Genomic DNA, 10,667 nt, shown 5'->3' with positions numbered 1-10,667 from the left:
TATATATATATATATATATATATATATATATAAATATATATATATATATATATATATATATATATATATATATATATATATATATATATAGGTTAATGATTTAATTCAACTTGATCGGCATTCTTAATAGTGGTTCAAGTAGCAAAATTTCATGAGTTGGCAGAAAACAGATAGCAGAGCTGTGGTTTGAACAAATGAAGAAAAGGGAAGAGGAAAAGCAAAATTCACGAGTTGGCAGAAAATAGATAGCAGAGTTGTGGTTTGAACAGATCATGAAGAAAATGGAAGAGGAAAGGGGTTGTGGTGTTGAGCAGGGGGGGGGGGTGGGGGAGGAGTTGGGGGCAGGGTGGAGGGGGCTAGGGGAGGAGAGTGGGAGATTTGCTCAGAATGTGAAGATTCCACATTCTTCCGCTGTGCATCACCTCCTTGGGAATTTCCCGATCATGAAATGCAGGGAAACTGGTTGCAGCAGCCCCTATAAAAGGGTCAGCAAAGGCAAAGCACACTAGGAGAAGTCCAGCTTATTAGCAGGGTCTTGAACAGAAGAGGCAGCTGGTGATCCCAAGTCAACATGAATTCCAAGTACATCGTTGCTTTGGCCATTGTTTTGATCGTGTGCTCCACATTTAGTGAAGGTATGTCCACACTTGTGCTCTGTCCTTCAAAAATTCTACTTATTTGTGGTGGTGACACAGGGTATCAAACATTCCCTGTTTTGCAATCACTATTCTGTTAACAGTGTAACTAATTTATGATTTTTTTTTTCTGCCAAAGGAAGTGTACAAGCAGAAATGAGTGAAAGCAATTTTAATTTTGTGATGAGGAAACAAATTACGGAATTGATGACGTCAATAATGTGAAGAATTTTGTTCACTTCACAGCGATCCCCATCGGAAGCAGCGGTCGGTGTCTGTGTCTGGAAGTCACATCAAATTTCTACCACCCAAGCCGCTTTCATCAACTGGAGATAATTCCACAAAACCTGAACTGTCCTCGCACAGAGATCCTGTAAGTATAAGAATTACTTTCGCTTTTGTTGAAGTTACACAACTTAGTGAAAGATGCAAACCAACACCCATTTAATACGGTTCAAGATTAATTAATTGAAGGTTTGGATAATGATGATCTCACTGTGAAATAAATAATTTTTTTATTGGAGGAAATCATAATTCAATCAACTGGAGAAAATTAATTTGATGAATGAACGTTGGGACCAAATACTAACCTGATCATTTTGTTCCTTTATCAGACTGACCCTCAAGTCTGACCTCACGAAACAGATTTGTCTTAATCCTCGAGCGAGATGGGTGAAGAAAGTCATGGACAGACTTCTTAAATCAAGGTGAGCATTGAGAATCTGAATTTAAACCAACGACCTGAAACTCGTGTTTCTTGAAAATATTTACAGATGAATGAAAGTGATTGTGTACTCACTCATTATTGTTTACTTCCTTCCTTTTCAGATCTGAACGACCCTCTGGTGAAGGGGAATCCTCTTGATTTTAATTCCACTATACGCCATCCAAAGTTACTGTTTCACGATCAACTATTAAAGCAGTATTACAATGTGGAATGCTTGGTACGAATACCAATCATTGAGATCCATGATTCATTTATTTTGTTAAAAACGTTCAAATGTGAAACGCTGCTGTTGTAGTTTTGTTGGTATAAAGTACACCCAACCAAACTCCTCACACGTGGCCTACATCATCATCTGAGGAATATACAAGTCATATTGCACTGTGTGATATATTAGAGGAACCTGGTGTTTTAATTATTGCTTTTTGCACTAATATTTGTCATTGCTTCTATTTTGAAGCAAGTTTTGTATTTATCTGAAGTTTTGTCTAAAAACTGAACTTTTAACTTATATTGCTATTTAAAATGGTTTACCATTTCACAATAAATATTTTTTAACAAGAGTTTCTGAGCAGTTTTCATGTTGTTGTTTTTTACTTGAGATAAAAAAGCAAATTGGCCACAGAAGACAAGGGATGAACCAGAATTGAGTGAATACATTTTGTGTAAACATCTCAAAGCACAATGCACATGAAATGTTGTTTTTTTATTAAAAGTTTGAGATGAGACAATTTCTCAATGAAGAAAACAAGGGATAATACATTGAAAGGACAAATAGCCAGGGATGAGAGGTCGAGGAGGAGGAGGAGGAGAGGTAGGAGGAGAGAGTGGCGAGTAAGATTGTAGAGTCAATAAACATGGAAAGGCCTGATCACGAAAGGTATTTCAATCTCGTTTAGGGAATTGTGAAAAGGTAAATATATGTATATATAATAATATACTAGCGGAAACTACATGTCGCTTCGCTGACGGACCAATTATAGTCGTTCTGTTTGCCAAAATAAATTTACTTATGCAAAGAGAGCTTTAACTTCAGCCTTGCCCAGGTAAAAAAAAAAAGGAATTTGTAATACCCTCTGCCACCACCACCAGGTGGTGCTACACGGTACACATTTACATCGATAATGTATGACCCCCAGCCTCCCAAACCCCCACGTGAGGCCGCGGCAACATAGCCTATGGTATATAGCATTCCCTCTCCTCCTCTCCCCCACACAAAGGTGTATTTGTACCTCAAATTTTGAGTTTGTAACTTAAAAGATGTGGGCGTGCATACAAAACATAAAAAAACAAAGACGTTGACTTTTGTATACCGTTATTTAAACAAGGTTAGAAAAACAGTTAGACACACCATCAAAACACCAAGTCATAAGAAGGAAGGTATATGAATATGAATGAATGAATGATCGTTTTAATGCCATTTTCCCCACCAGAGCGGGGGTTAGCCTTGCGGGCCCCATGACAATCATGGTTTCCTGTTTGAGGCAATGTTTTTATGGCCGGATGCCCTTCCTGACGCCAACCCTTGGTCGCCTCTTACAATGTGCAGGGATACAGTGTACCTATTCTTAACCGGGGTACACACCGGGATCATTCATCCCAGCAAGCTGGTACTCAATTTGCCGACCTCGGAAGGATGAACAGTCTGAGTCAACCCCCCTGGTCGTTAATTCAGCGATCGACCGGGATTCGAACCCAGGATCTGAGGATCCCAAGCTGGCACCCTAACCGCTAAGCCAACACCAGGCTAATAAGAAGGAAGGTGAAGGATTAAAAATAGTACAAGTGCACCGTTAAAATTAAAAAGCGAGATCATTATGGTCTACTTTACACAATGTATTCCTGTAACACCATATCTGCTTAAACGGTTCTAAATTATGTAGGTTTTGGTGAAAATAAAACTCTGCACGTCGTCTGGCCATGGATGGCAAGGTTAACAGCCTTAAAACTGTTAAAACATTGTAGTCTGCTAAAGAGTTTGCAAGTTTAGCTTTCCTTGTTTTATAAATTGGTAGCTTCCCTTCGGCTATTAGAAAATTTGTGAGAGCAGACACGGCAATATTTTTGGAATTTAACGACAAACCAAAAATAAAAATATGTAAAGAAAAAGAAACATCCGTGTGGCAGCACATTTGTGAAAAAGTAAAAAGTGGGTTAAGTCTTGCACAGTCAACATCGGCATGGTGTAAACCTTCAGAGGCCATAGGAAAGGGGCATGAAACGGAATTTAAAACACTAAAATTATGTAATAAAACATTGGGAGGTAAAATCACATGTACAATTCTCCAGAATATATCACCAGTCAGTTTTACAATTGGCGGGACATATATGGAGACCCATTGTGGGCAAGGGGGAGACCCCGGAGGTAGTATACCTGTCCATTGGTATCCAAAGTAATCTTTGCGCACATAAGGATGTCGAATAGTAACACAAAGGTGGTACAGGGACTTTTTCGCAGCACTAGGAAGTGGAGAGGAAGAAAGGCACACAGTTTATGTTAATGCAGCTGATGTTATATGTACCTGAGGAAGGGAACATGCATTGCAGGGACTGTGTTGTTAGTATCAAAATGGAGTCCCAGACTTTTAAAAGTATGGAAAATTTCCTGGATAATCTGGGAGACAGTTCTTAGAGAACGCATTCCAACAGTAGTTGCAATATGCCCTGCTGAGTACCATGTTTCATTCTGGTTGTTCCACAGGTCTCATACGACATGTACACCCAGAACTTATGAAAGGTTGCACATACGTGATCCAGGTATGTTGGGAAAGAGTGCATTGTAAAAGATAGGCTCATCAAGAAAGTTGTTGGTGTTGCACACCATATCTCGGTATCTCGGTGCACCACGAGAGGCTGCCAGGCTTGCAACAGGTCTTGGTAGAACAAAGGCAATTGGGAGATGTCCACATGTTGCAGGTCCATGATAAAAGGTTCCTTGTTGAAATCAAGCATGCCAGCCATTTTCAGCAGATAGTTGGCAATAGGCCACCATGGCAGTGAAATGAGAAACAGAAAACGATGAACAGTGAAAACTCAAAAAGCCTGCATTAGTCAGCTGACAATGTCAATGAGATCATGGCTTCTGCCAATGGAAGGTAAATAACTTCAGGAGCACATAAGGATGTCGAATGGTAACCCAAAGCCATAGAATGGTAACCCTAGAATCAATCAAGCAGATGTTTCTGGATTGTCAGCAACAGTGCTTCAGGAGGGTGCAAAGCAACCATTTTGTTCCACAAGGAAGCCACTACATTATTAATTACTAAGGCATGACCTCTGTTCGACTGTGTAGTTAATATATTCCTCTCCGCTTAACTGGTCCGTTATCAATTTTGTTAACTACATTTACCTCATTCTAAGCCATAAAAGCAGCAGTGCCAATGCACACACCTAGATAATGGATGCCTTCTTTCTCCCAATGCAAACCTCTGGGAAGAGAAGGCAAACCAACAGCAGGGGTATGGCCAATCCATAAAGCTTTACATTTGTTCCAATTTATTGCAGTTGTGCATGCCAAATAAAAATTTTTCCAAATTGTTTAGTAGCATGGTGACATCATCACTGCTACGTATCACAACACACACATCATCAGCATATGCTGAGGTGAGAATTGGCCTTTCGGTTGGCATCACAGGAAAACCTGGTAAGCTGGCATGAAGGCGAATTAGTGGAGGTTCAATGCAGAGAGAGTATGGAATGCCCGATAAAGGACACCCTTTGCGGGCTCCTCTTTCAACCGTTAGTGGTGCACATCAACTGTTATTGACTTTAATGATGCTAAAACATGATTGTACAGAAATTACACATGAGAAATAAAGGTTGTCCCAAAACCAAACTGTTTTAAGGTACTAGTGGGCCCATTGGTCCGTTATACCAAATTTTAATTGGTCTTAATGCCTTGTAGCATACCTGCCTGCCAGACTCAGGGGTCTTTTTGGTCATCAGTCTTTTGTGTGTTCATGGACTTTTGGGTCTTCGGAATGTTTTGAGCCCTCTGGGTCTTTTGGGTCCTCTGGGTCTTTTGGTCAAGAGATATTGAAGGAGCAATGAGAAGTATGCCTCTGAGGGCTAGGGAAAGAAAGACGCATTTTAATTAAAAAATGGTCAGTATTATCAGTAAAACTTACAAGGTTTAAAAAGGAGAGGCCGATATAAAATGTATCAGGCCTTGCAAGCGACAAGTTGTTTAACAGGCAACAACACTAAGTAAATTGCTGAGTGTTCCCATGTTGTAGTCACCAAACATCACCAATATCATTTCGAAACAGAAGTGCGGACAGAGGCCTAGCACTAGCTGGTTGGGGTTCAGGGCTGCTCCGATCTTTGGCTGGGTCTAATGTACAATTAAAATCACCACCTAAACACAAAAGGATATCGGGGCAAGATGGTCAAGGAAGGTAAAAGATTCCGTGAATAAGGTTGTCCTGGCTGTGCTGTCACTTGGGGCATAAACATTGACAATAAAAACAAGAGAGGGGATGGGAAGGTGTTTGGGGCATGATTTTTTTACATGGCCGAATTCACCACAACCATAACACACTCACAGAGGCCGTGTTACTAAAAACAAAAAAACAAAAAAAAAAACAGGTGCCTTTCAGCTTCAGCCTCCAATCTGCCAGGGAACTCAGTCGCACGAGTTTCTTGTAAAATAAGAATATCTACCTTTTTATTATTAATCAGCTGCATAGTTTGAGCTTTACGAAGGGGGTTGCGCCCACCATTTATGTTCAAACTTGGTATAATCATAATGAAAAGAGTGGTCCAAAATGTTTATGTATTCAAATGCTTCCTTACTTTAACAATGTATCTTTTCAATCTCTTGCAAGAAGCGCTGGAAATGGCAACAGTTTCCGTGGGTTCATATAACAATGATTTGAGCTTTTTGGACAAAAGCACACAAGTTGGGGGAAAAAATCATTCGGGTTTACCCGTTTCTTATGAGTATTTTTTTTGGAAAAAATATAAGATATCAGTGGTATAAATTGTAGTATCAAGACTAATATCTGGAATAGCTCCTCACCAAGTGCACTTGACATCAGAGAGGAGCAACCGTCTGAGTCATAATCCTCATTTCCCTCAGGGCATTCACCCATTTGCTCCATATCCATGGTTGTTTCAGGAGGGGGAACCAAAGATGCAGGAAGAACACACTAAGCAGTTGCATCCTTAGGTGTGTCATTAGCTGTAACGACAGCGATGTTATCTTTAGCAGAAGTACTGCAAGGTTGAGGTTAATGAGGTAACTCAGAGAGGCTGGTGCACAGTAGTAGTGGTAGTTTGAGGTCGCACACCAGGGAGGGGATGGGAAGGAGGAGAAGTGGAGTAGGAGGAGGGGTGGAGGCGGAGGAGTAGGAGGAGGAGGAGGAGGTGGACGAAGAGGAGGAAGGAGGGGAGGTGGAGGAGGAGGAGAGGTAGGAGGCAGCGAGGGGGATTGGGAAAGAGGGAAGGAAGAAATAGGGGAATAGTAAGGGCATTTTATGAGATATTTCACAAATCTGTTAACTAAATTGTTACCAAAAAATTTCTTCACCAATATGTTTGTAAAGGTGTGTAATAACATGTGTTAAAATGTTGAAGTTCAACTCCCGTGGGAAACCCAGAAAAAAAGCTGTTGAATTCGGGTACCGAAAAATTATTTTCGAGAACTTTTATTTTTTTTAATCGGCCCTTAAGTAACTTATGAGGGGTCAAATAAGGGTTTTTCATGATTCTGAGTTGATTGTTAACATTTATATTTTCACTTTTACATTTACACACAAAGTAGCTTTTATTTCACATACATATATAATACTCAAGAGTTATTTCTCATTCACAATGTCAGAAGTTTCAACAGTCATTGTCTATGTCTTCTTCAGACTCAGCAACATCATGACTGCAGTTTCTGCATGTAATGCCATTACAGACTCCACAGGCCGAGATGCACGTGACCCCATTCTTCTTGCAGCTGCATCTACAATTACAGCTCGTGAACTGCAATAGCTCCTCAGGAGCCGTGGGGTCCAGTGTTGGAACTGGCTCATACCCATGCACACCTATTGTCCATCCATAGTCACTGGGGTTCAGAGACATGCTCTGTAGAAGGATCCAGTCCCGGGTCTGCAGGTAGGCACGGAGTGAATGTTGTGCAGCTGCACCCTCTGTTGGAGGTAGAGTCTCTGGTTTGATCACTCCTGCCGCTGCCTTCCTTGAGAACATGTTGTACCGAATTTCACCCAATGTAGTATCTCGTCCATGGTAAATGTACTTGAAAATGGTGGTGGTGCCGGAGAGGTGACTTCGATCCAACCCATTGAGTGAAAGGGAGTGTTTCCATGAATAGAGACAATGTTTAAATCTATATTGTCTCCAACAAACTGAGTGACTGCATTGTTTGTTTCCCCAACCTCCATAAAGACCACCTGATCATTACTTGACAATTCACTTTCACTGGCTGGCACTTTGGCTGTCATCACTGATTGATCCTCAAGCGCAGCATCAACCGCAACCTCATCATTGATCTGTTCATCGGTTTCCTCCACAATGGTGTCAAGAGTGCCAGAAGTATCTGGAACATCATCTCCACTCCTACTATTAAGGAAGCAGTATTTGTAGTTTTGTGTCTCCGTGTAAGACTCAGTGTATCCCAGCCGGTGGAACTTGTTGAGCATCCATTTTGACCCAAATCTATGATCAAGTTGTATGGCAAGCCCCATTTGGTGTGGCAATACTCCAGACCGAGGTCGACAGGCCTTAATAAAATTCTGCCCCCAAACGGCAACTCTTTCGTCTGTCTTGACAATCGGTCTCAAGAACATCTGAAGGCTTGCAGGAACAAGTGTCAGCTGACTATCGATGTCAGTCATACTGTGTGTGGTGGGGTATGACTTTGGACCTAAATCAATCAAGGCAATATCATTGGATATGAACTTGAGTGCCGTCTTTATGATCTGAGTCTTCTCATCTCCATGGTCAAGATTAGCATAATGCTCTCGCAGAATATTGTCGGTGCCATCTTTGAGACAGAGTACATCTGCCCTTCTTTCCTGTGTTGTGAAATACAAGGTGTCTTCGTATTTCTCTAGAAGTTTTATCTTTAGCCAATGCTTTGAATAAGAAAGGCTCTTCTCTGGTGACTGATCAAACTCCTGCAGCTTTTCATGGACTTGGTCCATGTTCATTACCCCATGCTCTAATTCTGAGTCTAACCATTCGCAGAATTCAATAAAAACTGCCTCTCGCTCCTCATCAATACTCCTCTGTCCTCTCTTCCTTTTTCCTTCCTCATCAGTCTTGGACAAACTGTCACCTCTCGCAAACATAAGTTTGCATCGCAAATGGTACAGTGTTTCTTCTGCTACCAAGTCGTTGATCCCTTCCAGGCGTCCAGTGACTTCAGTGCCCCAGTCATCCCCGCGACTCCGTGCTGTCTTCAGCAAGCTTGCCTTCAGTGTATCTGCAGTCAAATTATCTGGCACTCTGTATTTCTTTCTAGCTTGTGCTGGATTATTTTTGTAGAGCTGGGCTGGTTGGTTGCAAAGAATGCATACATCCTTATACAGGAGGTCAACTGACTGTGATCTTCGAGAACTGCAGCCAGTTGATGAACTGAACTCACAAGTAGTGCGTCTTCTCTTCAACTTTGATGACTCTTTCTCTGCCTTTGATGCTTGAGCTGACTTCTTGGTGGTTGCAACAAAGTTGTTGTACAGATCATTTTTACACTTCTGGTGGTACCTCAGTTTTCCTTCCTTTTGAGCCTCCTTCATACGTTCCACAACAGTAACATTTTCGACAGTTTCTGCTTGTTTCAATAAAGTTGAGTATCCCTTTGGAGTTGCCTGTATGAGCCTTTCAGCTGGTGTATCCGAGCGTGCACAGATGAAGCAATTGAGCACAGGTGGAGTAACGTCTTCATCCATATTGCTAGACTCCATGTCCTGCAAAGTAGACAATGAGATATATTTAGAAATTATTTTTCCACAAAGGAGTGTCTGTGGTGAAATATAAATGTTAACAATCAACTCAGAATCATGAAAAACCCTTATTTGACCCCTCATAAGTTACTTAAGGGCGGATTTAAAAAAATAAAAATTCTCGAAAATAATTTTTCGGTACCCGAATTCAACAGCTTTTTTTCTGGGTTTCCCACGGGAGTTGACCTTCAACATTTTAACACATGTTATTACACACCTTTACAAACATATTTGTGAAGAAATTTTTTGGTAACAATTTAGTTAACAGATTTTCATATGTTTCCCTTACTAGAAAGAGAGGGAGTATCATTAACTATCTGGTGACACAGAAGCCAAACAGTCCAATCTTGGTTTCATCACACCACAGAATCTTGTTTCTCTCAGTCTGAGAGTCCTTCAGGTGCTTTTTTGCAGGAAACTCCAAGCGGCTTTCATCATGTGTCTTTCACTGAGGGGAGGCTTCCTTCTGGCCACTCTGCAATAACGCCCAGATCGGTGGAGTGTTGCAGTGATTGTTGTCCACCTGGAAGTTTCTCCCATCTCCACACAGGATCTCTGGAGCTCAGCCAGAGTGACCATCGGGTTGGGTTCTTGGTCACCTCTCTTACCAAGGCCCTTCTCCCCCGATTGCTCAGATTCTAGGAACAGCCAGCTCTAGGAAGAGTCCTGGTTGTTCCAAACTTCTTCCATTTAAGGATTATGGAGGCCACTGTGCTCTTGGGAACCTTCAATGCAGCAGAATTTTTTCTGTATGCTTCCCCAGATCTGTGCCTCGACACAATCCTGTCTCTGAGCTCTGCAGGCAGTTCCTTCGACCTCATGGCTTGGTTTTTGCTCTGATATGCATTGTCAGCTGTGAGACCTTATATAGACAGGTGTGTGCCTTTCCAAATCATGTCCAATCAATTGAATTTACCACAGGTGGACTCCAATCAAGGTGTAGAAACATCTCAAAGATGATCAAGAGAAATGGGAGGCACCTGAGCTAAATATCAAGTGTCATAGCAAAGGGTATGAATACTTATGTCAATGTGATATTTCAGTTTTTTCTTTTTAATAAATTTGCAAAACTTTCTAAAATCCTGTTTTCTCCTTGTCATTATGGGGTATTGAGTGTAGATTTATGAGGGAAAAAATGAATTTAAACGATTTCAGCATAAGGCTGCAACATAACAAAATGTGAAAAAAGTGAAGGGGTCTGAATACTTTCTGAATGCACTGTATATATGTATTGTTTTGTCCCGATGTCACTCAATGGTGAAGAAGCACTTTAAAAAAACAAAAAATTATTGTATCCGGATTCGGATCTTCACCGAAATCAAATAAATTCGTCCTTGTCACACATCCAAACTGTCC

The 10,667-nt window shown here is 41.1% G+C and overlaps 1 protein-coding gene across 1 annotated transcript; it reads left to right on the top strand.

Moving 5' to 3' along the window:
- The first annotated feature begins 384 nt into the window (after window positions 1-384).
- On the top strand, window positions 385-1,922 carry LOC137430650 (C-X-C motif chemokine 10). Its single transcript, XM_068121442.2, has 4 exons — window positions 385-635; window positions 882-1,008; window positions 1,250-1,342; window positions 1,464-1,922. Exons 1-4 carry the CDS (start codon window positions 572-574, stop codon window positions 1,498-1,500), a joined length of 321 nt encoding a protein of 106 aa, XP_067977543.2. The 5' UTR covers window positions 385-571; the 3' UTR covers window positions 1,501-1,922.
- Window positions 1,923-10,667: the final 8,745 nt, after the last annotated feature.

Source organism: Myxine glutinosa, chromosome 7 (genome assembly GCF_964187855.1).
Source record: "Myxine glutinosa chromosome 7, kmMyxGlut1.1, whole genome shotgun sequence".
NCBI classification, from domain to species: Eukaryota; Metazoa; Chordata; class Myxini; order Myxiniformes; family Myxinidae; genus Myxine; species Myxine glutinosa.
The sequence above is the reverse complement of the archived record's forward strand: the minus strand, read 5'-3'. Positions and strand labels throughout refer to the sequence as shown.

What these genes read in the sequence shown, in the direction of transcription:
- LOC137430650 (XM_068121442.2), top strand. Translation starts at nt 572, where the DNA reads ATGAATTCCAAGTACATCGTTGCTTTGGCCATTGTTTTGATCGTGTGC. An exon ending in GTGCTCCACATTTAGTGAAG is followed by an intron (nt 636 to 881) that starts GTATGTCCACAC and finishes TTCACTTCACAG; the next exon opens with CGATCCCCATCGGAAGCAGC. An exon ending in GACAGACTTCTTAAATCAAG is followed by an intron (nt 1,343 to 1,463) that starts GTGAGCATTGAG and finishes CTTCCTTTTCAG; the next exon opens with ATCTGAACGACCCTCTGGTG.